Source organism: Athene noctua, chromosome 2 (genome assembly GCF_965140245.1).
Source record: "Athene noctua chromosome 2, bAthNoc1.hap1.1, whole genome shotgun sequence".
Classification (NCBI taxonomy): domain Eukaryota; kingdom Metazoa; phylum Chordata; class Aves; order Strigiformes; family Strigidae; genus Athene; species Athene noctua.
This window is the reverse complement of record NC_134038.1, coordinates 157,288,139-157,314,351: the sequence shown is the minus strand read 5'-3', so window position 1 is coordinate 157,314,351 and position 26,213 is coordinate 157,288,139. Positions and strand designations below refer to the sequence as shown.

At 40.9% G+C, this 26,213-nt stretch overlaps 2 protein-coding genes across 3 annotated transcripts; one reads left to right on the top strand and one right to left on the bottom strand.

The window, feature by feature from the left end:
- Positions 1-2,038: 2,038 nt before the first annotated feature.
- On the bottom strand, positions 2,039-15,656 carry KBTBD2 (kelch repeat and BTB domain containing 2). The gene is made up of 4 exons (XM_074900830.1): positions 15,548-15,656; positions 8,068-8,592; positions 5,195-5,360; positions 2,039-4,756 (listed from the first exon to the last, which is right to left on the bottom strand). Exons 2-4 carry the CDS (start codon positions 8,235-8,237, stop codon positions 3,221-3,223), a joined length of 1,872 nt encoding a protein of 623 aa, XP_074756931.1. The 5' UTR covers positions 8,238-8,592; positions 15,548-15,656; the 3' UTR covers positions 2,039-3,220.
- A 1,674-nt stretch (positions 15,657-17,330) lies between these two features.
- Positions 17,331-25,112, top strand: LOC141957159 (uncharacterized). Of its 2 annotated transcripts, XM_074898161.1 has the most exons (6): positions 17,331-17,363; positions 18,580-18,744; positions 19,452-21,374; positions 22,346-22,471; positions 23,557-23,676; positions 24,915-25,112. In XM_074898161.1, the coding sequence occupies exons 2-6, from the start codon at positions 18,597-18,599 to the stop codon at positions 24,950-24,952; spliced, it is 2,355 nt and encodes a 784-aa protein (XP_074754262.1). In that variant the 5' UTR covers positions 17,331-17,363; positions 18,580-18,596; the 3' UTR covers positions 24,953-25,112. The 2 variants fall into 2 exon arrangements, with proteins under 2 accessions (XP_074754262.1, XP_074754263.1); XM_074898162.1 differs by lacking the exon at positions 22,346-22,471.
- Positions 25,113-26,213: the final 1,101 nt, after the last annotated feature.

The window sequence follows — 26,213 nt, the reverse complement described above, 5'->3', positions numbered from 1 at the left end:
ATAAGCTGGTTTTAAGGATGAGCCTGTTTCAGTCTGCCTTATGTAGGAATCCAGACCCAAAAAGAAAACAATTTGAAGGTAGCTGTAAATAGGAAACAGAGGAAGAACACAAGCCTGCTCCCAAGTCCAGTAGTCTGCAGATTTGCCCACAGGTGGTCCTTAGCTGGTGCTGGTCATCTTAACAGAAGCACTGAGAAGTGAGGAATGTTGCAGAAAGCAATGCTTCAAACTAGGCAGTGCTTTAAATTGTAAAAAAAAAAAAAAGAACAATCTTTAGTATTTTCTCAAATTACTTTCCCCCAAAGTGAACTATCCATCTAACCTTGTTCTCTGTAAAGCTTGACACAGTTCACTGCCCCTGATCTGACTGGCTCCCCTAGAACAAAAATTAAACTTGCAATTAGAATTGTACTTAAACAACTGTAAAAATCATTGGATGCATTAAATATTAGCAGAGGCTAGGTCCCTCCTTTTTATTACTTCAGGCAGGGGGAACTGAAGCTATGTAGGACTAACTTAAAGTAGTTCTACCAGCAAAGCAGCAAAGTGTTTGCAAATACCACAAAGCTTGAGGACATACAGAGTTGATTCAATGAACCTTGTATGTGAATGTACTTCAAAGCCAAGCACAGGCTGAACAGGCTAGTATTAAGCTGAAGCTTTGTAGTAAGATACTAGTTTGGAACTCTGTGAAGGCTTTAATCATATTCACTCTATTTATGAAAGGAAAAATGAATTTTTTTCAGCTGTTGTCTTTGTTCCCACATAGATCTTTCTCTCACTGTACCACCAGTGACCATTTCCAGGCACATGATGCTTTGCCTGCACAGTTTCCTTCTCAAATTATGCAAGGAAAGAATTCAGACTTGAGAGTAGCATTTGCCAGCTGTGTTTTCCTTCAGGGTTGAATAACAACTGCAGCAACTAGTTGTATAAGCGAGCAACTAAAAGAGAGGCACTGGAGAACAGTTCAACACAGGGCTAGTCTTTAAGTACTGTATTATTGACAGTAAATTAATTTTAAATAAGGTACTGTATCTTAGACCATATAAAATACAAAAAATGCAAGCAATATCTAGAAACAATATAAAAATACATAAAAAATGCAGGCTAGCAGGAAGTCATGTAGACTATCAGTATCTGAAAATATTTTCCTAAATGGATAAAATCAAGGACAGTCCTTCAGGTTCTGCAAGGCAACTTTGACCTACAGCCACTACAGTTTAGTCACCTAATTTGTAGTCAAATTTACTTTGAAATATAAACAGACCTACCAGCAGGATCCCAAGTTGCTTCTCCCCTCTTGGATAAGCAGTTCAGGTGTTTTTTAAAAAACAAAAGTGACAACAGTGGTAAGTGCAAACATGTTATGTCATCTTAATAAAAAAAATTAGTAACTTGCCTCTTTCTGTTGAAGCCATTGTTATTCTGGGTCCCATAAATCCCTACATGATAGAAAATGCCAAAGCATTAGGAAGAGTGTTATAGAAGGCAGGTTTCTTATCTGAAGTCCCTTTTCCAGTCAAACCTTTAAGAATTGTACAAGACAAAACATTTTAAATCCACTTGAGACCTAGCCACAGAAATACACAGGTGTTGTCTTTGTTGAAAAATGTATTTACTGGAATAACGAACAGAACTACAGAAAAGCCAGCAGCAGTCTGGGTGAGGGAGTAAATAAATGTGCTCTTGCTATTAAAGACTGAAAATAGGTCTCATCTTCTGAGCTTCTGGAAAGATTCCTCATTACCTCCTTAGTGGCTGTTATCCTTCCCTTTTAGCAGAGCAGAATTTGTCCCATGACAGGAGAAGTGCCGATTTACAAAAATCATAGTGGGGGATTCAAGTTCCATATAAGCCTACCACCTAATTTCCAGCTTTCACTGCCCCATAAGCTCAGTCAACTACTGTGTTTGTCTCCAGGCTTTTTGTAGCTTAACCCTTTCAGGTTGTCTTTAACAAACTACTTGCTAGCAGCAGGTGTGTGGTGGGAGGGTGTCATAACAGTATCAACTACCACCAGAAAGGACGCTCAAACTCAGTTGGATTCAGTCTTTTTTAATAAATTAATGTCATTCAAAATACAGTGCCAGAACATGATGCAGCTGAACATGCTAGTAAGGTTTGTCATGAAGCACCTGTGTTCATGTTAGATTGGCGGCGCCCCGCTACTGCTAGTGGTTCCTGGGATTAATGCCAGAGCAGCACTAGTCATCTGCTCTCCTGCACGCAGAGCACAGGATATTCCTGAACAGTATGCTCCCCCCAAAGTAAAAAACCTGACAGCTAAGGGGTATCTCTACACAATCACACTACAGTAATGCTTGTTATTAAATTAACAGAAAATAAAGACCTGGTTAATCCACACTAAAACTTTGTTTTACAATGGAAAAATACATCAGCAGCAGGAAGTAATATACATGAGCCAATGTTACTGTAATACAGAATGTGGAGACATTTACCGATTAAAGCTCCACACAGACCCGCACTATGAGGGCTGACAATCCCTATTGCAAGCCCAGCAACTTAAGTCCACACCTGGTAAACTACCAGCTGCTTGGAAGACCTGTATTCTAAATAGACAGGTATAAGTTAGTGAAAATAGAATACATGCACCTAATAATACAGCTTGACTGAACCTGCAGTCATTTTGCCCTGCATGTTACCATACAATGGAAGATCTACCCTTCCTACCACAGGTAGATCCATGGGATTTGTTTCTTTTTCTTTTAATGGCATTACTATACCAACATGGATATTAGTATTAAGTAAGTGCAGCACAGTCCTTTAATTAGGCCACACTGACAATTATATAACTAGCACTTGAGTAGAATGTCCAGAAGTAGTTCAAATATAACTGGAAGCTACTTTCAGAAGAGTTGTGACATCATCCTAGAAACAGTAACTACTTTTTTCTGAAGCTAATTTTCCTGAACGGAGAATTCATAGAACTAGAAAGTAATTCTTTAGACAAGTCAGATGCTTAAGCTCATGATATACATATATGTTTCTCAATTACCAGATAATAGTATTTCAGATTATGGAAGCATATCTGCTCATTTTACTGATTCATACTGAATGGCGGCAAGTGTTAGGTAGGGCCTAAAAATACAACTCATGAAGGACAGGTCTGGCATTTCTGTTTCCAGACCTGTTCTTTCACAACCTTTCCTTTCAAGGTAACTGAGCACAGGATCGGCTGTGCAGTCTAATCTGGGAGCTATACGGGTGGCAGAGTAACCATCTCCCCATCCAGCTCAAATTCATCAGCTCCATCTGGTGAGAAGAGGTACGTTGGAGGTTTCCATGGGGACTCTTCAAGGCAGGATGGATACAGCTTTCCCACAGTGCACCGGAAGTCCTTCCCCAAGTCCCACAGCACACGTTCCGATATATGCTGCCTTAGGAACCAGCGATCGAGTTCCAGGTCATACTGGTAGGTGGCATACTTGGCCCTCTCGTTCATATGGGTTTCTCGTATAAAGACGCACAGAGAATTAGAGATGACAACGGCTCGAACGCACGGGTCGGAATACCGCTTGGCAGGGATGTTGGCTGCCATCCTCCACTCGTTTTTATTCACGTCGTAGATTTCCACAGTGACGGAAGACCCATCTACAGTACTGCTTGGGAGCCTTACACCAGAATTGCTGGCAATATGCAGTCCGCCAATATAGAAGATTTTGTCTCCAAAAGCAGCAGCTGAAGCAAAACACCTACTTGTTTGTCTCATAGCCATTTCTACCCAAGCATCTGACCTGGGGAAGTAACAGTACATCAAGTTGTGTGTCATGACGTAAATGCAGTTGTGAACAGCCACTGCCGTGCTCCATTGCCACGCGCAGGGCAACGGGCTTACCATGGTCCACTCATCCTTCTCGGTATCGTACCTCTCCACAGTTCTCCTGTTGAGCTCTCCACCGACGCTGTCCCCTCCAATTGCATAGATGTATCCTTCACAGCAGACCAGGGATGGCTTTATACGAACAAAGAGCATCGGTGTCTTTGGAAACCAAGTGTTTTGCTGTGCATCAAACCAGTAAAAGCAATTCACAGTTCTGAAGGCAGCCTGGAGTTTGCTGCTTTTACTGTGATTAGTTTTCGTGTTTTTCAGAGGGACTTGCCCACCCGCTATATAGATGTCATTATCGGGAGTTACCAGCGTCCCAACCTTATGCAAGTCAGCCGGAGGGCTGCACAGTTTGTAAACTTTTTCTGCCTGGGGGCTATAACAGACAGAAGAATAAAGACTACCAGGGTTTTCAGCAGCAGCTTCAATGAAAATCATCATCTCCTCTTTCGTCATACCAAGTCGGGGCTTGAAAAACTTAGGCATGGATTTGTACAGTCCTTGCACCACCACCGATTTATCATTGGGTGGTAAGCCTTGGAACCAGGCTCTCTGTGTCACTTCTGAAAGTGCATCGATTCGGATTTGGCTAAGAACAGAGGACAAATACTGCGATCGTGATTCTGTGTTGTACTCCAGCCACAACATAGCAGCTTCACGAACTGTCTCCTCCTTTTCCACATTTAAATTGTCACTGCTTAAAATATCTATCAGTAGATCATGTGACAGTTGCATGAAAGCCTCCTGGTGGTACACAGCTGTGAACTTGTGCTCTACCATCCTTTTAGCACTCTGTTTTAACTCTTCACAGCTGAAGAGATCAGCAAAACTTAACAGACGCACACAATTTTCTGCATTAATTTTTTTGATTAAGTATTCTCTACACTGCTGTAACACATCATCTACCTGTAATGCAAAGAAAAAACACACTCAGTATTACTGCATACAATCTATTCCTTCACATACCTGCAGCAAGGAGAAGTACCCGCATTTAGTGCCGAACAACAGAGCTTAGGCCTGGAATACTGTACATACACAGAAATACAGCCGTGACTTACTCGGCTGCCCCATACAGATCAGGTACATCACATCATTATGTCTGCTGGAGAAACTCGTTTTCTGAATGTCAGAAGTGCACTGTTTTACATCCACCCTCCACAGGGACCGTAAAGCGAGGAGGGATGGGTACAGGAAACCTATCTGGCAAGCAACTGCTGTCTGTACTGAGCAAAGTGAAGAAGGGTATTTTGAAATGACTAAACAGAGAAGACTATTTAACAAGAAAAAAAAAAAGGTTCAGAGATTAGCAGCAGTTATTTCATACTCAAAATAAAACACTCCTACCTGTAAAAAGCAGGCCGTTTCATAAAGCTGTTCTACTGTGCTGTCACTTATTGCCAAGTTACCCGTGTATGCATAAGTTATGATAATCTGTAAAGTGGCTGCATCCACATTCCTCAGGTGTACATGGGTTTGTTTACTTTCACTTAGTCCACTCATGAACATGGCTCTGAGGAGAAATATACACATTAAGACAAGGATCAACAGTAAGTACAGCAATCTTAAATAGTCACCCATAAGTCTTCAGCGATTACACTCCAAACGGTGAACAGCCTTTTTGGTTGCCTGTTTACAGGTGTTTAGTATTTACCTTAGGCTACCATCTAGTATTTAAGCCAAAGCATTTGTGCAGAACATCCACAAAGTACCATCAGTGCCTTCTGCAGAAATATTTTATATTTATGCAAACTCTCTAGTGTTAATCAGCAGAGCACTCTAATAATTTTAGAGTTTTAATGACAAAATCTAAAACTTTTTCTATGTTAGGTTGATATTGAGAGGGAAGAAACATCCTTCAGAAAATACTGCTGAAACATACACATTTAGATCTTAGATTCTAAAACAGAAATAGCAGATTTACAGAGTGGACTGAGCTAAGTCCTATCAAAAAGCATGCTCCTCTGGGAGGAGAAAATTAGCTCAGAAAATGGAGCAAGGACTAGCACTCCATGAAGTATTTCTTATATACCATTCATAATAATATGCAGTAAGCTTTTAGTTTGTAGACAAAAATCAGTGACACAAAAAACTATCAGACTCAACACGGTTAAGAACTCACTGGCTTCTAGTAGTGTAAACCAGGTACGTGGCAATTTTCTTAAAATGGGGGACACTGATTTTAAGAGCTTTGTATTAATTCAGGTTTGGTATTTAAGGTTGCACTGAAAATTCAGCTCTAGGCTCTTTGTATTTATTTGGGGCTTTTTAGGGAAGATAGGAGAGAAGTTAGAAGGGACAGTGCAGGCACCCTGCAGTCCTGCCCCCAGAGCAGAGGTGAAGGGGACATGGAGGTACACTCCCTAAGCAAAGCCATTCCAAGAAGCATCTGACAGCACAACAGTGCCCCACCACCATTCCCTCCTCCACCCCATCCCCATCTCTCTGCCTTCTAAGCTCCTTAACTCAGGGCAACTTGCCTTTTGGGAAGCATCACTGACTGGCCAAGGGAGTAACAACTTGCCATGCAGCTTTTTTAAGGTTAGCAAGACAGTACAAGTGCCAGCAGAGACTCCTCTTCATAGAAAGGAAGAGGTGGCTGTTGGAGAACCTGGCTCTGGTGTGTGGTGAGCGGGCTGTGCCGGAGCTGGGTAGCCGCAGCACAGTGTTCGAGCACCAAGATGGAAGATAAGTGGGCTGCTGTCATGCACAGTGGCTGGATCACACTAAGAGATCCTTTTCTCTTCTTCCCCTTCTCCCCACAGCCTCCTTTGGGGCTATCAATGTTTCATAATAAAGCTAAATTTAGGAAGCTGAGCATCTTTTTGTAAAGTAAAGTAGAGAAGAAAAACAGAACATGACAAAACCACAAGCTTGATAATTCTTTTAACCAGTGCCAAAACCTCATTCCACAAATAATAAACAAACACATATGAGAGATCTGACTGCATATTCTAATGCAGCACGCTGCGTGGACTCACAACAGCTTTCCAACCTTATGATTAGCCACCCACATTAAATCTGGCCACATTTCCAGTGGCTGTTATTTTACAGACTGTTGGAACTATGTCATCTGCACAAGGCCAACAGCAATAATCATTATCTAGTGATCACAGTACTTGTTGCTAAAAATTGTACCACGCTCATCTGAGATGAAAAAATTAATACAAGAAGCAGCAACAAAAACTTCTGTGAAAGTAATAAATTAATCCTTGAATAGTTCTATGCAAGAAAGCAGCAAAATACAGAAAACATCTTGGAAATGTTCTGTACAGTGAGCCCGTCTCAACAAGAACACAGAATTTGCAAATCTTCCCTTGATTAAACAGGAGAGAAGTTCTAATACTTCCACAATGCATCAGGAAGGTAAAACATGCATGGATATCACCAAGACTAGTTTCAAGCTTCAAAATTCCTTCCAGCCAGCCAGATTAATTACACTGTGTTGCCAATAAAAAGTGATTAATCACTGCAGAAAATTCATGGTGCCTCATCATCTAGGACTCACTATGACGGTATCTGCAAGAAGTAGTAGCAGTCGACATATCTTATTAATAAAATCTTTTCAAAACACAGAAAACAGGACACCTGGAAAGCAGGAGCCACTGAATTTAAAATTTCAACAGCATCTCAGTGGAGGAAAAAAAACAAACAACCCCCCACACAAAAAAAACCTGTTGCAATTGCAACAAGACTCAGGCAAGAGAAGAGTTTGTCTTCTTTGCTGAGCAGAACACCCAGATGATTCGGAAAGAGAAGCCATGAACTTGCACAGCAATCCCTACTTTTAGCAGAGGCTTCTACGAAACTACAGCTAATGAACACGACAATGGAACTCCCACAGCAAAGTCTCAATAATCCCCTCTTACCCTACCTTGGAAAATAAAAAAGATTAAATATTTAAAGACCAACTATGACAAATAAAGAAATTTACTAATCACTCAACTCCCTAAATAAATGACCCATCCAAGTGTGATTTTTTTTTTTTTACCACTTACTGTAAAAATTACAGTACCTATCCAGACTAAGTCACAAGATGCTGGAAAATTTATTTTACTCTTTTGTTGTTGGTAAGTAATGATATTTAGGTCTTTTACTTACTTCACTGATCTTTAAAACTCTCTGCAACACATTAATTGTTAATCAGTTAAGAAACATTACACTCAAACACAGGTATCACAGATTTTCTAGAATTAACAGATCCTAGTTTGAATACTTACCTGAAATACGAGCTGCACGTTGCAAGAACCATCTTATGGCAGGGAAATTCGGTGCCCTCAACAATCAACACTATGTCAGTTAGCAACTGCTGTTCATAAAAGAATTTTAACTGCTCCAGCAAGGATACAGCATACTCTGTATTTATCTGCCTCTCGTCCTGGGTAGACATGACTGTATTCCATTAATATTTCCAGGACCAGAGAGAAAAGTCAAGATCTTTTTGCCAGAGAAAGGTCAGTTGAGTAACCAGGGAAGAAATGGCAGGAGGTCTGTAGGTCTGTAGCCTTCAGAAGTGATAGGTTTAAAAAGGCAATGTTATCTTGGACTGCTGAATCAATGTTTCAGACTCTGACCTACTATTAGGTCATCATGCCTTGACTTGATGTCACAATCTGTTCAGAGACTTTCAAGAGTGTCTCCAGAGCTCCTGTTGAGATCTATGACGCAGCAAATGAATGAGCAAAAGTGAAGTCTGAGGTAGATTTCGTGGTAACATCTCGTGATCAATGGCTGCACTTGAATGACTGAAAGCAGGAAAATAAAATTAATTTACACATTAGAGCTTTTTCAAAAACCTTTCATAGTTACCCCTTAAAAGTAATTGCCTAACAAACTTATTTCTAAATTAGTACTCAATTATTTGCACTAAAACCCTCATAGAGGAAAAAAATTAAACTAGTATTGAAGAGAAATGAAGAGCAGAATGGTTTGTATATTAATTCTTATCAAGACCTAGACTCATGAATGAAGATAATTTAGTCAACACAGCTTCTAAAGCTGGAGTTAAAATGAGGTTCAGTAAGACTTTATACGTCTTCCAAGAATTACCCAGTTTTCTCACTGAGTACAGCTGTGCATTTCCTTTAACCATTTATAAGACATCCACATTTTTTTTCATTTCCATATTAAACAGCTACTTTTTCATCTTCTGTGGTTTTACCAACTTTAAGCTTATCAATACCAGGCCACTAAAAATATAAACGTAGTTTCTTCAACATTCCATCATTTTCCAACTAACTCTCAACATCAACCCATTTATTTCACCTTTGGCACTCTACTAAAGAACAAACAGAACCACAGCTAAGGATTAAAAAACCTAAACCTATATTCCCAAAGCTTATTTGATTCATCTTCTCTGTGTTTCACCTATTAACAATCCACATTCCATTTTTTTTCCTTCCAAGTCATTTCCAAACAGCCATGACTGCTGCAGACAGGAGAAAAGTAAAGAGGTAAGAGGAGCAAAGGGATGCTGGAATAGCAGGGGTTAACACACTTGGAGTGGTTAAAAAAGCAATGACCACAGGCCACCAACGTCTGGTTTCTTGTTTGAACATTTCTTGTCCTCTTAAAAATGGGGTCAAGTTTTATCTTATCTTCCACGTAAACACAGAAACATAATTAAGAATGGGATAGTTGTGACAGCAAAATCACCACCACAAAGGACACCTGATTACCACATCTACCAAATACTTCCAGATTTATTTAATCTTGCAGCTGCTCTTTTGTAGTCCAAAATCGAGGAATAACCAGGGACAGTCTGTCTACTGTCCAAGACATCACTATTCATTACAGTCCACAATGAATGGTGGTGAATGCAGAAATACCTTACTTGAAAGGACATCCTTTAAATTCAACCAAAAATATACTATTTAGTGTAAGATAAAGGTTGTAAATACCTGCCAGTCATAGCAAAGATCTGCTATTTCAACAGAGCACCACCTGCAACATAATTTAACATTCACTCATTGGAAACAGACATGCTTAATTAATGCTACTTTAATTACTACTGATTTAGTGTCACTGATCTTTTTCAGTAAAGAAATATACAAACAAGAATCTCAAACTCTTAGTTTTTACTGGTGGTTTAACTGGAAAACAGTCAAAACAGTCAAACCCAAGACTCACTGTTTGTTCAGGTGAAGCCAGTTAATTAAGAAAAACAGAAAAGGTGTTAATATCTGGGGGAGGAAGGAGAGACTAGTATCTGCTGTAACAACACATATTAGCATAAGTCTTGACTTCAGACCTTCAAGTTTCAGGTGCAGTTAACTGCTGATGTCACTAAACCACAAGTATATCAAGGATATACAAAGATATCACTCATCCAAAGCAAGGACCTTCTGCTTCAAGTTACAACTTCTTTTCACCAAATTAGTATGCATCCTATCTCCGCATCACTAAACACTATCCTGGTTATCTGATAACAGCTTAACATGCAACCTGATCCACTGACAGATTTTGCACTGAACTTTAAACGGCTACAGAGACACGCAGACTTCCTAAGCGTGTTGGGCCCACAGAAATAGCTTGTGGCTCTACTGGTATCCTGGGTCTCTCTGCAGCATTGTTTTTCCTCGTTTAGGAGCAAAGTTTCAAGAACAATCCAAACTGGTGGATTAAGCTCTGTTCGGGCAGAGCATCAGTAGGGCTAAGCTTCAGCAAAAGAAGTCACTGATACCCTAATTTCCCCATTCTGGTGTAATTTTAAAGAATATACATCTTCAGAAACAGGAAAAAGAGAACAAAACTAATATGCGCTGTTTTAGTCATTAGGTAACAGAACCAGTCTAGGATGCCACAGAGAAATTGATATACACCTGCTAGTAAGATTAAAGACATTTTTGGCAGCATGTGGCCGAGAGTCTAACTGAAAAAGCAGACCTGTTCAACAGAAGATGAGTTGAAACTGTGAAATTAATTACTATAAATAGCTGGAACATTTGAGTACGACCCTCAATAGCAGAAAAGACCGAGATGACAACAGGAGTCTTGTTGCAGAACATTTCTGTGATGCAAACCACCTTTGAACTGTAAATTTACAAAGCTGAAGCCCTTGGTTTACAGCTGATCTGAAACCATCTCATTTCTGTTATATGTTCCAGGGAAGTGCACATGGTAGGAAGATGCTACATACTGATTCCTATTTTCCACATCCCTACTGTGTTTTGCTGCCAAAGATAAACATTTGCTGAGAACAAAATCTTGTATTTGTCACAAAGTCAGGAGTCACATCCCATTCCTTTGTAATGAAACTATGCTAAGTAGTCCTGAGGAGAACATTACATCAGGATCTCTGAATTTCTCATTTAAAATTACCATTGTCACTTGCCCAAGATAAGTGAATCTGTTCAAAACATTAGGATAAGTGGTACAGGAACATCATTTCGTGCCTGGAAAGTCATCCAAGACTACCTACCTATCTCACACTTCTCTGAAGAATAAGACAATGAGAGATACTCTCCTCACTTTAGAGACTGAAAAACTGAGGCACTGAAATAAGAATCAGCTTGTCCAAAGCCACATACTTGCCAAAGGAGAACTGTAAGAGGCTCAGCTCTCCCCAGGCCCAACCTAACCTCTCTCTCACTGCACGGTGCTTGGTTGACATACAGCTCTTAACACTGCAGCTAACTGAAAGTCGAGGAACCTGAAGAGACGTCTACAGATGCAGATGTCTCCTGTAGTTCTCATAACTACGCAGCAGTGAACATTTCTTATTTATGGGTAAAAGTTCTATGGCTGAAGTTAGCTTCATATGCTGAACTGAAATTCTGATAGAATAAAAATAATCCTTGAATACAAGTTCTGTGAATAAGACTTTTCCCTTCCACAATGTCACTGGAATGCCCATTTTGTACTGGGTAACTTCTCAGAAGTCAGCTATCTAAACCAGGACTGGTAGGTAGCTGCTGGAAGGCCACAGGGGGACTGGATTGCAAATTAAATCCAATTATTACCAGGTGATCCAAAGTAACTCCCTATTAAGGTGGAGAGCAAAATTAAATAACAGGTTGATAAGAGGGTTTAGTTTTCAGTAATTATTCCTTTTATCTTAAGGAGTTTTAATGAAGGGGCTTTTAACACTTGTTCACGTACTTCAAATCTGAATGAGACCATTCAAAGAATTAGCTATCGAGTGTTAACGAGTTATGGGACAGGCTATTAATTGCCATCCTTAAATGTGTTTATCTTCTAAAGTCAGGCAAAGATTGATACACTGAGATACATACTGCACTACATACATGGAAGTGTTAACACTATATTTCAATGTGTAACATGAAATAAGTATATTGACTGTTTCCAATGTAATTAGTAGGGAAAGGTATAAAATATATAGATATAACAGTCCTCAACTTGACTAATTCAAAACGAAATTTGCTGTATTTTTTTCCAAATTATAAGGCAAAACAGGTATATAGACATACAATTTGGTTTGTGATTTTGTTTGTTTAGATATTTTGATACGAGGAAAAGAAATAAATTCTGAAAATCCCATTAAGAAGTCTGGCAGATTAGATACCTAACTTCCAATAAAATTCAGGGAAACACTTGAAAGTCTCACAGGTTCCTATCAGCCAACTAAATATCTCTTGAATTCTAACTTCACTAACTACTATTCACACTTCAATAAACCTGTATGTTTAGAACAAAAAGAAAAATCCACCAAAACTTATCTCCCTGGACATTCAATTTTAACTAGTTTTTTAAAACTAATAATAATTTTATAAAGTTTTAAATACTACTTTGTGCACTTTTAGTCAAACTCTTATTTCCATCCAAGGGCAGCTTCATACAAATCACAAGTAAAAACACGCCTGAAGTAGTGAGTCATTCACTATTTTTAACATAATAAAATGTCAGAATTAAGAACTGAACGACTGCAAGCCAAACTCCACATGCATTCATGTGTGCAGAGATAGCAATCCTCCCAACTAGCAGTGAAAGTACCAAGCTCAGGCACTTTAATACTTAGTTACTATTAAGGATATGCTGAGTTTCAAGTCAACATGTTTCAAATGATTGTACCAACTAGTAACAAGGGGGAATACAAGCACTAAAACCAATCAAAATCAATTATGTAAATTAATACACCTAGCCAACAGATCTCAAAGATAGGAAAGAAAGAAGAAAAAGAGTTGGAAGCTCTAGATTCTTGAGCAATGTATCAAATGTGCATCCTTGGCAGCAAAAAATAAATAGGTAATTGATGAAGCAGTTTCCAGGCTTGGAAGTTTTCCTCTCTTCTAAAGCCATCAAAGGTGTCTTTGATAGCACTGCAGTCCAGAAACCGGAGGACATCAAGGGGATTCTAATAAGGCAGCAACACGAAATTTCACCAAAAAAAGGACCAATTTATTCCTACAATGTTATCATCTTGAGAATTACTATTCACTTGGAAACTACTACTATTTTCCATACGTATTATGCTTGGGAGGCAAGTTACAACTTTGAGGTAGGTGAGCTTTCTGAAACTACGAAGAAGCGTCAGACTCCCTGCTAACAACATGTTTGGTCACAATGCACTCATCACCAGTCTCCTTTCTGTTTTTCTGCTTCTAAAGGAAGTTATACACTAAAGGAAACAGACCTGCTCAGAAATTAAATTAGCACAAGACAAACCAACAACTTAACTTGGCAACTGGCCTTCTAGGCTGAGCACAGGTAGTTTCCATCCCCAAGGGCGTTTCTGTTTTGTGGAAAGACTTGACTGGTTTTGGAAAATTAACCTTTAAGAAAAAGTGAGCCATGGATGTCTCCAGTAAGATCCAGCCATGTATGTATAGAAAAGTGGATTTTTTTCCTCTGAGCTCTAGTATGTTGATGAAGCTAGTTTGTTTTATTTAACAACTTAAAGTCCAGTTCATAAGTATAGGTCACTCCCTTAAATATTCACTACCAGATATGATAATGTTCAACTATGAATTCAAACATTTCTATGTTAAGAAATTGGATTAATAATTAAGGTAGCTTAAGTTAGTTCCTGAAAGTTTAAGAGCCTTATAATGGATATCTTATTCATGCATATAAAATTTATTCTCAAAATGCAATAGCCACTAAATTAAGGAAGAGAAATTTTAGGATTTGCACCAATTCTGATCTGTTTCATAATCACATGACCGAAAGAAGCCGACCTCAAAAAAACCCCAACAATCACCTGTCCAAAATGTAGTAAAAAAAAATACTAAATAAGCAGCAACATCCTTTCTTTTGCTTTGGTCTGTTCCTGAAAGATGTTAGTTACGCAGTACCACATATAACAGGACCCTTTTATTCCACACACAAAAATAATCAGGAAAATGGTGTGACACATACACCCAGATCAGAAGACTACATGGTTTACACATCTGAGTATGTTAAACATTAAAAATTACCTATTTCTCCTAGTATATTTGTGAGAAACTAAACTAAGTTGATCGTGTATTTTAAGTCTCCTAAATATCCATACAAATTCATGTAGATACAGCCCTAGGGGAGCCTTTCAGGTCTACTATGGTCACAAAGTAATGTAGAAAGCCAAGGTGTGGCTCTGCAAGGAAACCTCTAAAAACGCAGATGCTAACTGCAACACAAATCCATTTTTAATCATAATCAAAGTTATTTCAAAAGCAGACTATCTATCCCGTTCATAACAGAAATAATAGTAAATACTGAAGAAGCTTAGGCATGCAGATGGCTAACTTCAAAGCTATACTATACATATATTTAGTCTATAAAAGCTCACTAAGAATCATTTGACTCTTCAAATCCACATACAAACACTGAAGCCCGCCCTTTGTCACTTTAGGTACTAATAACATAGAATTGTACACAAGTAGTCATATCGGCGAGGAAAGTGGGCATTTACAATGCCACTACAGTGCTGTCTTCCTAGAAGACTTCATCGTGTGTGTCCCTCCAAGCATCCCTAAAAAAACCACCGCAGTTGCAAACATCCCCACCCGCCCAGCTGAAGTGGAGCACCGCACACTGGAAGCCCCACCGCCCGCCCCACTACAGGCCCGGGTTTACCATCCCCTCCTGTTTACAGGACACAGCGACCGGCACTAGAGAGGAAACACTTCCCCCCCCCCCCCCTTCCCAACACCCAGGTGCGCCGTCCCGTCCCTCCGCTGCCTTCATTCCTTTCCTGCTTCCCCCCGAAGCCGCCGCCAGCCCCGAGGAATGAGGCACCTTCCCGCTCCGCGGGCACCGCCGCGCTCCCGGGCCAGCGACGGCCCCGCCGGTCGCACGGCTGGGCGCGCTCCCCTCTCCTCCGCTCCTCCCGGCTCTCCCGAGTTCCGCCGCGCCAGCAGCCGGCAATGACCCAGGGCGCGGAGGCGGCCCCAGCCGTCAGCTCGCCTCCTCCCTGGGGGTGCCTCCCTCCGCTGCGGGTCTCCGCCGGGGTCCAGCGGGCCCGGAGCCGCAGCTGCCGGCCGGGAGCGGCCACAGGTCGCGGAAGGGGCGGGCGGGAGCCGCACCCAGGCGGGGAGGGGGGGGGGGGGGGGGGGGAGCGGCAGGCTGCCGCAGAGCCCCCCGCGGGCCTCTCCGCCGTGGGAGCGCCGCCCGCCCGCCGCCGAGGACCCCCCGCGGCGAGGGACGGCTTATCCCTACCCCCACGCCGGCACCGCAGGCCGCCGCGGGGACGGGAAACGGCGCGGCGGGACGAGAGCGCGGGAGAAGCACCACCGCCCCCCCACCCCCCGTCGCCAGACGAACCTCTGACCGCCGCTTCTTCTTCCGCCTCAGCGGCCGGCCAGGCCCGAGGGGACCGGGGAAGCGGGAGGGGTAGGGGGAAAGGGAGGAGGAGGAGGAGGAGAAGAAGAAGAAGAAGAAGAAGAAGGGAGGAGGATCCGGTCTCACCGGGGCTGCGGAGGCGGCGGCCACTCGGCGCGCAGGCGCGCTGCTCCCCCCGCCGCCGCAGCCGCAGCAGCCCCGCCGCTCGGCGGCCGTTACGACGCGCCGCCGCCCGCGCATGCCCAGCGCCAGCGGCCGCCGCCTCGGCCCGCCCCCACTTCCGGCTCCTCTCCCCCGAGCCCGCCCTGCCCACGCCACCGCCCGCGCGCCAAGGCGGGAGCGGGGGGCGGCGGCCGCGCCCGCGCTTCCGGCGGCGCCCGGCGGGCGCAGCGCCCCCTGCTGGGCCGGGGGGGGGGCGGGCGACTGCGGCCCGGGGGCCTCTGCGGGCGGCCCGGCGCCGCCCGGCCTCGGCCCGCGCTTCCTCCGCCGCCTCGCCGCTCCCCTCGGGCACCGTCTGCTCCAAATGTCCTTTGGCCGAGTGCGGGAGCCTCAGAGGCGAGGCTCGCCTGCCCTTCGGGCAAACGCCGCCTGAGGCTTGCGGGGCCCTGAGCCTGCCGCGGGAGGGAAGCAACAAGGACAAGAGAGGCGGGAGGAGCTTGAGGACTGATGTCGGGTCCAAGGGAAAAGAAAATCCCGAGGACGGGCAACTTTTTAAACGCTAGGGAGTGCTTTTTTATTTATGCATTTCTCTTTGGGCCCATCCACCAAGAGAAAGGCTAGGAACTCAACTTTAGAAGGGTAAAAGTGTAATCTGGCGAATGCAGGGGTTGGGGATTTAAAGCATCCCAGACAAGTCATACTCACATGTGATTTGCCCACAAAGCACGAGAGCTGCTGTCAGTGGAAAAGGCGGGCTTTGTGCGGGGAGGTTTGTGAGGAACAAGATCAGTAATCTTTCCCAGGCTTTTGATAATTTGTGTCTTAGCGCAAAGGACAACTTTAATCTGAACGTTATAGAAGAAAAACAAACAAAAAAAACCCCAAGCAAAAACCAAATTACAGAAACTTCCCAACCTAGAAATGGAAACAGTCTCTAAGCACCCACACCTCTCTGTTTTTCTCTAGACACTCACCTACTTTCACAGTGCATTCATTGTGCTCCCTTCTCTCAGCTTCTCTCCCAAAACCAGGGCTCTTGTCATCCAGGGATGTCAAGTTGCAAAGTGACCCCTCAGATTCTTATCTCCTGTAAAGACTCAGGGCAGAGTCAAATTACAACCTCACTTTTCATACATTTCTGCTATACATGGTAGAGTACAGTGTACTGGAGTAAGCGCTTTCCTTAGTCATATGGAAAGAACATTATGTTTGTCAGCCCACTTGGCTGTGTTAGGATAGAAGAGCGTTGCTCCCTTTACTCAATACTGAACAACTGGTAAAATTCGGAAACAAATGTAAACTTCACCTTGTGTTACCCAATTATTTTTTTTCCTACAAAAAATGTCTTTAACACTAGCTTTAAGCAGAAAGTCAGTAACATTTCCCTGTTTGTTTGGGTTTTTTTTAACATAAGTTCCAACATTACAAAAGGGAAATATTGGATTTGCTAAGGGATGCAACTTAAATGTCTGCAAGATAAGCTTTGTGTATACTAGCTGAAGGCTTTTGCCACTATTCCTGTCCTCGTGTTTTAATTCCTCCTCCCACGCATTGATGGAAAAAGGCTCCTGAGTCACTGTTAAATGCGTGTCAGGTGGAAGGGGGAGTGGACAAGTAGCAGCTGCCTGCCATAAAGAGGGTGAGCTGAGGGCTTGGTTACTTTCTTGCTGGGCTGTAAACAGCAGTAGTAGCATAGATCTTAGTTTTGAGGGGCTCTAATGGGATGGGAATAGCTTAGTTTTTGTAGGGCTTTTTTTTTCTTTCTTTCCTTTTTCCTTCCCTATATCATTCTTTCTCGAAGGTCAAAGTAATTCAGGGAGCTTTGGCCTAGGAGAGTGAGGGGAATCTGTAGGCTTTTTGATGCTTACAGTGGTTGGAGAGACCGTTCTAGATGGAAGCTGAAGAGGGCTCCAGTGTTCCTGAAAGCTTTCTGAAACTTTAGGCTGGACTGTGTGCTAGTTTGTAACAGGTCTTGAACTAACTTATTTTTTTTTCCCCTGTAACTTTTTGGTGCTTAAGTTCTCCAAAGAGTTGAGCTGCTTTCCCCCCCTTCCTGTGTAGTCACTAGATCTTTTCTGTTCTCTGATTTCTTTTATTCTTGTTTATAAGCTATGTGTGACAGGGTTGTATCACTTCCATTGATTGGAATAGACTGAACTTAGTCTATTAGTTAACTGAGGAAATATATTAAGTGTGGGAGGAATTTCTGTCTCATGAAATTTGTATGGCTTTGAATGTGAACTTATGCATAAGGATTTTGCTTTTTTGTTACCTATCATTCAGTTTAAGCATACAAAGCATGGTGTCATTGAAATATTTGGTTTATTATGTTAGCCGTTATTGTTTGTAAGTATAGTATTGAGTACAAATCCTGAATTAATAGAGCTGTTATTGTGATCTCAGATATGTGCTGGCATTAAGAAGTATTTTCTTCATGAAGCACCAAACTTCTGATTGTGTAAAGCCTTTTATGCTTTTTTTTTTTGAGTTCTCTTGCTCAAGGCTAATTGACTGAAGGCTGGTTTTCAATTGGCTGGAATATTACTTATATGGATGTGTGTGTATAAGACTTTGTTGAAGTTAATAGTCCTGTGGCTTTAAAATGTGTTATAAGATTGAAGTAATACTATTGAGAGCTGCATCTAAAAGCTTGCTTAGTAAAGGAGAACTAAAATATTTGACCTTGATAGTAATGTCAGTTTTCTACTTTCTGTTTAGAAGATAATGGTTTTCTTCCAGAAAGATCTTGGTTTCATTGGGCTGGGAGAGGAATGTTTCCTGAATTGACAGAGCATAAAAACCATTAGGTCACACAGGTTTTGAAGTGATTAATCCTGATTATTTCTCTCTTTCAGTGTTTAAAAAAAAAAAAATGAATACTGCTTCAGCTTCAGAAAGTGGATCATATTCCACAAACCACACAAGACCCTTTTTTTATGCACAGCCAACAGCACAGCAGCCTTTTCCAAATCCATGGTACCTCAGCCATGCATACAGTCCGTACTGTGTACCTGCGCCAGGTAAGGTAAATGAGAGCTGTCTGTGGTAGTTTTGCTTAGTAACCTACTGCTAGAGTGGAGGAAACAAATGCGTACCTGTGTTAACAAGCTTCTTGAGAGTTTAAGGTAGAGTTAATGTTTTAGTTGTTAAAGATCTGATTTATGAAGTGTAGTTCGATGTGTAGCTTGTGTGCTGGAAAGCATCCATTTCTGGAAAATGGGAAGTAAGCAAAATACTAAGTAATGGTTATCCTGCAAATACAGAGCTCTACAATACACCTAACAATCAATATGTGTGTATATAGGAGTTCCATATATGCATGCATGGTAGGGATAAGTATAAAAAAAACACACAGAAACAATGTTGGTAAATGCATCTTTTAAATGGTATACCTATGTTAATTTCTATCTGGAGCTGTCTCTTTCAAAGACAATGCTATAGCATAGTCTACAAAATAGCAAAAAAGGACAGAAAGCTCATTGGTACATGTTCCAAGGAATGAAATTAAGTTCTGGTTGTGGTGTAGCTGTCCAGATAAGCTGTTCTATATCAAGGAACAGACTCTGGGTTTCTGAACCAGATTTGCTTCTAAGTGTTGACAGGTGGAGTGTTTTACTTACCTATGTGTCTGATCTTGTAGCTGTCCCTGATGCAATTAAATACTAATCAGAATTACTTATTTCAGAAAGAAGATATATTTGTCTTTTTTTTAATCCCCAATGTCTAGGCTTCCGAAGTGGAAATCCATATTTTCCATTTTACTCTGTTGCGCTCCATGAGTACCCTGGATATTTTGTTCCACAGCATCCAATGCATGCAAGAATTAACAGAAGGCCTTATTTTAATGCTCCCTCACCTTCCCCTGTGTTTTATTATGCAACAAGATTTAGACACTATAGTCCCTCTGGGAAAAAAACGGAGACAAAAGAAACACAGACTGATCCTAGACAGCCTGAAAACAAGCAAAAAAAGCATCAGGATATTCATACAGAAACGAAAGGTTGTGATGCAGGAGGTATGGCCTGTGTTTCTTCTGGTATAGGTACAGAAACTGAAAATACTTCAGAGAAACAAGATTTATCTGGATCTTCCATTGTGGTAGATAGAGAGTTTTGTAACAAGAGCCCTTCCAGCTCTACACAGTATAGAAATCTTCCTACTAGAAGCTATGCCTTTGAGAAGGAAGAAGTGAGGATAGAATACGGAAATGGCTCTCCAGCTATTCAGTTGTGGAAGTCCTTTAAAGAAACTATCCCTTTGTATGATGTGGCAAGTGGGAAACCAGTCCCAGAGAATATAGTGCAGCATGACTTATTTTCTGTTAGTTCATGTGAAGGAATGATATATGGCCCTCATGAAGGGGAGAAAATGGTGCCGGGAGCTTCCTTAGATGAGAGAAAAGCTCTTCTTGCCTCAAAGCAGGGTGTTGAAACTGTTCAAGAAAAAGAGGTCCAAAATAATGAAGTGAAGCTGGATGCAGAAAAGCAGGCAAATACAAGTCAATGGGCAAAATCCCACCCAGGTGAAACCATGGCAATGCAGATCACGGAGCTGGCAAGATCTGTGAGTGTAGATCAACCAGTGGTGCGACAGGATGGGGGAGTAGCTAAGCAATCTAGCTCTAAAAAATCTACAGGCTCAAAAACTTCTCAAGACGAGCCCAGCTTTATTCAGCAAGCAGGACTACTTCCATCTAGTACGGAGGTAATGAACGACTTGAGTTTTCAGCAGAAAAAGATGAATCTAAGCCACAGTGCAACCCATGGAAGCCAAACAGATAAAAGTATTTGGTGTGACGAATCAATGGAGAAGTATGTTCCCTCTAACAGTTGGCTGGCTCATTTGGACAGTATGGACACAAACTACAACTATGACCTTTGTTTGCCACAAGGGAAACGTCAAAGTGTACTCAGTCTTTCTTCTGATGACATGTCCTCTGGAGAAGAATGCTCATCAACTGATAATGTTGCAGTGTCTTATATTGTCCCTGACTATGTGCTTCAGAAAAGCACGTATAATTTCCAAAAAAGTATGGAGGGCTTAGAGAAAGAGAAAATAGAAAGTGGTGGGGCCCTTAATGAAGATGAAGTGGTAGGAAGGGAGCAGATGAACAGCTTGAGTGATCAAGATGTCAAAAACTCTTCAACCATGAAGATTAAAGAGGCTTCCAGTAAAGGTAGAAAGCTGGGGGCCCTTCCTAGAACTTCTAGTCAGAAAAAAATCAATATTCTCAAGAAAAAAACAGCTAAGAGTTTGTCAGAAGTTGAGGACTCTGAAGAATACTCTGTGAGGGGAGAAGAGGAGGATGAAGAGGATGATGATGACATAAATGAAATTGAGTATTTCTTTCAAGAAGCCACTCCATATGGAATCCTGATGCCTAGTAAAGGAAGTTTCTACCAAATTGGCCAGAGGGTGCTTTGGAAACCACCTAAAAACGCTGTACCAGCTCAATTAATTAGCTGGCCTGCTCAAGAGAAAATAAAAACTAGGAGTGGGCTTGGTGAAAACATCGGTGTAGTTTACAAGCCAAAGGAGAAGGAACAAGATGAAGTTGCATACAGTGACTATGGGTATTATGGAAGAAAGAGGCCTACAGTAAGAAGAGAAGGACTTGAACACCAGCAAACACTGCAAAAATTCTTGGAAGGTAAGCTAATTGCTGAGGAAAAAGTGCTGCTTAACAGAACACACAATGAACACCTAATTGCAGTTATAAATTGTAGTCTGAACCAGCAAGAACACTGTAGGATGTTGTACCTTCAGGTTTGACTTAAAACCAGAAGTAGTGCATGACATTTTTTGAAGCAGAGGTTTGCTGCAATCTTCTACCTATTGCATGAGGGTTCTGCATCTTCAGAAACAGCAGAGAATTGTGCAGAAATCTCCTTTGAGCTAGATCTGATATACTTACCTTTTTGACAATAGTGGCAAGTAATTAATTTGAAAAGCTTAAGGTAATTTGAACTATGTGTTTGCCATTGTTTAATAGTATCCTGGAAACAGCATTTAAATTTTTACAACATTCTGATTCTTTCATCACAGACCCATGTTAGATGGATTAAACAGGATTAAATTCATTATAATCTGTTGGCTGCACCCTGTGTAATCTCTCTGCAGCAGAAGAGTCAAGCCATTATTTTTTTTATTGTAGCTGCTGTTCTCTTACTGTTAGCAACAAAAGTTTTGCTGCATTTTTGTAAAATCAGTGTGGAAATGTGTTAAAATGTTCTTTTCAAGATAAAATTACTTGCTTAAAGGTAGATATTAGTAGAATTTGGATTAATCTGAACTGAGAATAAGCAGAGTTATCAGTCAGGGTTCCTAACTGATTATGTGGGTATTTCAGTAAGTGGCTACTGTTTAGTACAGTCTTATGAAAGACATCTAAAACAGGGCAATCTACTTCTAACAACAGACTTAGTGTTCTTAAACTTTATTTTCTTTGTACAAAATCTGTAGATTTAAAGTAGCTTGTAATTTGTCAACCGTGGTCCCTGGAAAACTATGTTTTTATTTTAAGACTCCTACAATTAGATTCAGTAGCTAGCTTTGTGTTCTGACCTGTGGATCAAACAGTATATTAACAAAACTAAATATTGACTTTAAATCTTTTATTAGGAAGGTTGTTAAGGGAGAATGTGGGGATGTCACTTGAAGAGTATTGGATTAGAAGTGGTGCTAAACCCAAATTTACCAGCCAAACACGTGGCAGTCTCTCACCCCCAGCCAAGAGCAAAGAACAAGGTACAACTTATTTCCTCAGTGTGCTTCTCTTCAGTTCAGGGATAATATACACCACGTTTCCTGTATCAACAGCTCAGTAGACTATTCTTTAGAGAGTATTCCTTTGAGTTCTCTCTCTGCATTTCTTTCCTGCTTGAGCATTGTTGGGTTGGGATTTGCTTCCTGTATTGGAGGGTTTCTATCCTTTCTATCCACAGACTTCAAAAAGTTGTGGGCTTTCTTATGTTAGTCTGCTCTATAAAAGTTGAAAACATTTTACTTTAGCAGCACTGTTCTTAGCTCCTTACAACAATAAAAAACCCCTAAAATTTTGTTACCTGTAACTTTCAGCATGTCCCTTCTATCTCTTCTAAGCCATAGATGGTGCAGCATACTGAGGATGTTTGGCCTATGTGTTTCTCCTTTCCAGCTTTCTCTTTCTCCTTTTCCAGCCTATGTATCTTGAAGAAGCTCTCGCACTATTAGGAAGCAGGACTCAGTTTCTTTTGAATGCTGTTCATGCCAATGGGTGCTTCAGAAGTGCTAGTAAAATTACATCCTTTTAAAAATGTTGCTTATCTTAGGACTGGTTTCTTCAAATGAATATTAAATTTGAGTGCCCTACGAGTAAGGGGGCTTGGCTAAACAAGATATGTTGCTTTAGCAGTAATATCATATACTAAATTTTTGTTTCTTGTACTGTGTACCTGTGGTGCATAACTTAACGGGTCTGAGGAACTGAGTTTTCTTAAAGATGGTGGGTGAGGTGGGTCACTAGGACAGACATTAACTAGTCTTGAATGCTTGAAGTGAACTAGAGCAGAATTATCCAACTCTCACAGGGTTCTTTTTTGCCACATTAACACCTATCCAAGTTATGACCCAAAATACAAACCATGCAGACTTATGGTTAGACAGTGATTAAATATTGTAGATGTATGGGACTGTTGCTTGACATATGTACTATCAGTTTTATCTGCCACTGAAATGGACACATAGAGGGAAGGGAGAAAGGAACATTGCAGACCAGTTGAAGAAAATCAAGCTTAAATTTGCTTTAAGACTATGCTTTGGGGAAAAACCACCAGTTGTATCTTGTTATTTAGGGTGTCCACCTTTGGTTAAACCAAAGAAGAAAAGAATAGGCAAGCCACCTTCGAAGCGCAGAGACACAAGATGTGAGATGGAAGAAGTGTGGGAGATGCCCAAAAGCAGCATATGCAAAGGTTGGTATACAGTGACAAGCTACAAAAATTACTGTTACAAGTATTTTTTCATTACTGGCTCAGGGACTAAGCCAGTAATGAAATAATAACTAATGAATTAATAACTAAGTTGGTTTGAACTGCAAACATATTGGATAGCTTGTGAAATAATAGTAAATGCTATGTATGCAGACAAGCGAGGGTAAAAAGCAAACTAAACTTTGAATGCTTACCTTGCTAGGAATACTGTTGTAGCTTTGACCAGGTTAGGTTTCTTCTCTTTATGGGGAGGGGAGAAACAGAAGGGAAAACAAAGCAAAACAAACCCCCGAAGCCCACTATTTTACTCTAGTTGCTCTTCAAACTGTTCTACTAACTTTTTACAATGTTGTCCTGTGTCACTTTGCAGTATATCCTTTTCTTTAAGCTACGGGTCTGTCTTGGTCAAAATACTGTCATTTGCTACAACACAAATGCATATAGATAGTTCTTCAGAACTTTTATGGAGTAGGAACTTCTTATTACTTTGCAGGAAGATGGAAAACAATGGAGGGAAAAAACACATTAAGCAGGTTCAATAACAAATATGCTCTTGCGCATTTGTGGGAGAGTCTGAAAAGGTTATAAATTGAAAAGGGTCAGTACAAGACAAGAAGCTACCTGAAAGATCAGAGTTCCTTCTAGAAAAGAACAATCTGGCATAGTAAAGCTTATTTGATTATTCAGTCAAAAAATGCTCTATTTCTCATGTATTAAACAGAGGATTACAATTCCATGTATTTGCAAGGTCAGAAACAGAAACTTAGACTGAAGTAGCCAATTAGTCAAAAGTTGCATCAGTCCTGAAGTCAGATTACTTAAGCATCGGTGTTAAATCTTTAATTGCTGACTTGGTTTTATTAAAAGCATTCGGGAAATTTGCGGAATTCCAAAATACTATCTATAACTCCCCTCCAAAAATAGTTGGTGTTTCTTGAATGCATTCAGTAATGTAGTTACAAGAGCACACTGAAAATATGCTATGACTTTGATATTGAACTCTTATCTACCTGTTATACTAGGATATTCTGCAGTCCAACACCAATTATGCAGAATTTATACTTGCTGGGAAGTTGAGTACACAGTTCTAATATCAACCATCAGCATCATCTCCTGCAATGGGAAAAGGCAATCACTGATAACTAATCTTTCTTTAGAAGTGAATTGACATACATTATTTGGAGGGAGAATGCCTACTTTAATCTCTTTTTTTTTTTTAGGGCATGGAACAAGAAAGTGCCTCCATAAGAGAAGATAACTGCAAATAGTGAGGCAGGAGAGAAAAACAATGTATGAGTTTTGCATAAATCAAAACTCAGTTACTATTCTCTTGTGTATTTTGTAAGTTGCTGTGCACTCTTAATGTGTAACAAGTGGCACTGTAAAGACTGAGGCCATTATTAAAATGGAATTAAGTATTTAACACTAAAGTCACCTTTTTATAAGTAGCACATCCACTATTTAAATAATAAATTTAATAGAACTGCACTTTAAGGCTTCTTGTATTCCATCTATACATAGGAGCAAAAAAGTTTGATAGTGATGTATGTGTATCAATACTATTTACTCCTGCCCTGTTCTTAAGCTCTGCAGCATTGTGAAGCCTGTTAATGTCATCTCATCTTATAGTCAGTTTGTCTATATGATGTGGACAGATTCTGTTCCATTAGCTGGATTTTTGGCTGGATTTGTTTTTGTCAAAGTGTAAAGTAATATAGTAAAAGCTTTATCAAGTCAAGTGCTGACTTGAAATTTCAAGGCAGCTCCTCAGACCTTATTCTTCTGAAATGCATGATTGAGGACTAAAAGTAAAGCACTGACTTAATGCGATGCTTCTCCCTCCTCCCCTCTTCTTGTGGAGACCCTGAGCTGGAGAGATGGATTTTGAAGGTGAACCAGAAGTTTTTACAACAGTGGTGTGCCCTATTCCCTGAATTCTTACCGATGACTTCTATTACAGTTGATACAGTCCTTGGCAACTTGCTACAGGAAAAGTCTCTTTATAGAACTAAGATGATAAAACTAGGTCTCTGATGAGCTATCTTATGAATAATGGAAATAGACTGATCTAGAGGAGGTGAATAGCTCAAATGTATAATCGTTTTCATTTATATGAAAGCTAATTATCACCATGCAAGAAGAGTAAATATGATACTGCCATTCTTGGATGTGATAGTGTGAGTGAAAAAGGTAAGGAAGCTGTAAAAAAACCAAAACCCCCCAAAAAACCAACAAACCAAAACCCAACCCACAACAGTTTTCCCCCTGCCCTTTATTAAAGGGAAAGGACAAGAAGGACTTGTCTTCTGCCTCCTCTCCCATCTTCTTATTCTGTCTGTGTCCCAGAGTAACCTACATGGATAAAAGTAGCATTAACAGGGGAGGTTCAGACTGGACATTAGGAAAAAATGTTTCCCAGAAAGAGTGCTCAGACAGGGGAAGCCCAGGGAGGGGCTGGAGTCACCATCCCTGGAGGTGTTGAAGGGTCGTTTGGATGAGACCTTGGGGGCTATGGTGCA